Source organism: Plasmopara halstedii (assembly GCF_900000015.1).
Source record: "Plasmopara halstedii genome assembly, contig: Scaffold_1732, whole genome shotgun sequence".
Taxonomy (NCBI): Eukaryota; Oomycota; class Peronosporomycetes; order Peronosporales; family Peronosporaceae; genus Plasmopara; species Plasmopara halstedii.
In genome coordinates, this window is record NW_020188642.1 from 1 (window position 1) to 768 (window position 768).

The window sequence follows — 768 nt, forward strand, 5'->3', positions numbered from 1 at the left end:
ACGTCTATGTTGACGCTCCAACATCAACCATATGATGTTGTTGATTATTCCAGCATGGACATATTATCCAATAGGAATGTAGGATTGAGATAAGACATGTAAAAATTGATCTTATGTAGAATTTGGCGTGATCGTCTTCTGCTTTACGGCAAGCAGTTGGCGACCACGTCACAATACTAGCCTTTCGAACCCGCACATTGCGCAAGTTTATCGTGCTGAAGGCGAAAATGAGCAATCTTCACCCATGTAATACTATTTTATTGCTACGTAGCCATCCTTCGCTCTATCCTTTCGCAATGTTCGCTTCTTCAAGCCGCCAGTTTCTCTACATGGACTCCTACCGCAGCACTTCTTGCCTCTGAAAGCCGGTTTGAGAGTCCTTAAGTTTCAGGGAGCGAATGAACTGCGCAAGTGCTAGAATGAAGCAGTAATCTGGTGCGCACCCCAGTGCAAATAACAGATTGGGGGTGTACATGCCACAGTATATGTCGTTCTCAGTAAGTAAATGAGTAATGCAAATAGTAAGACTACGACGTAGACAGCTGTGGTCTATTGCAAAAAAAATCGAAGGTCACTTTATCCGTATGTTTCTGGTTTGAAGTAGTCAAACCACACATTCTAGACTGCCAGCGTTGGCGACATTCATTTAAATGTCATATTGTAACGGGGTTACATGAGAGTGACCCGTCACTCTCCCAAGGGAGCTGTAATGTGGCATACACCACAGCTACTAGATGGGTACATGGCTTTAGAGCCATGTAATAGGAA

The 768-nt window shown here is 43.8% G+C and overlaps 1 protein-coding gene across 1 annotated transcript; it reads right to left on the reverse strand.

Annotated features, from left to right (window-relative positions):
* Window positions 1–337: 337 nt before the first annotated feature.
* PHALS_02132 (uncharacterized protein) lies at window positions 338–646 on the reverse strand (the record flags this gene model as incomplete). Its single annotated transcript, XM_024716650.1, has 2 exons — window positions 338–549; window positions 616–646. 2 exons carry the CDS (start codon window positions 644–646, stop codon window positions 338–340), a joined length of 243 nt encoding a protein of 80 aa, XP_024582228.1.
* Between the last annotated feature and the right edge of the window lie 122 nt (window positions 647–768).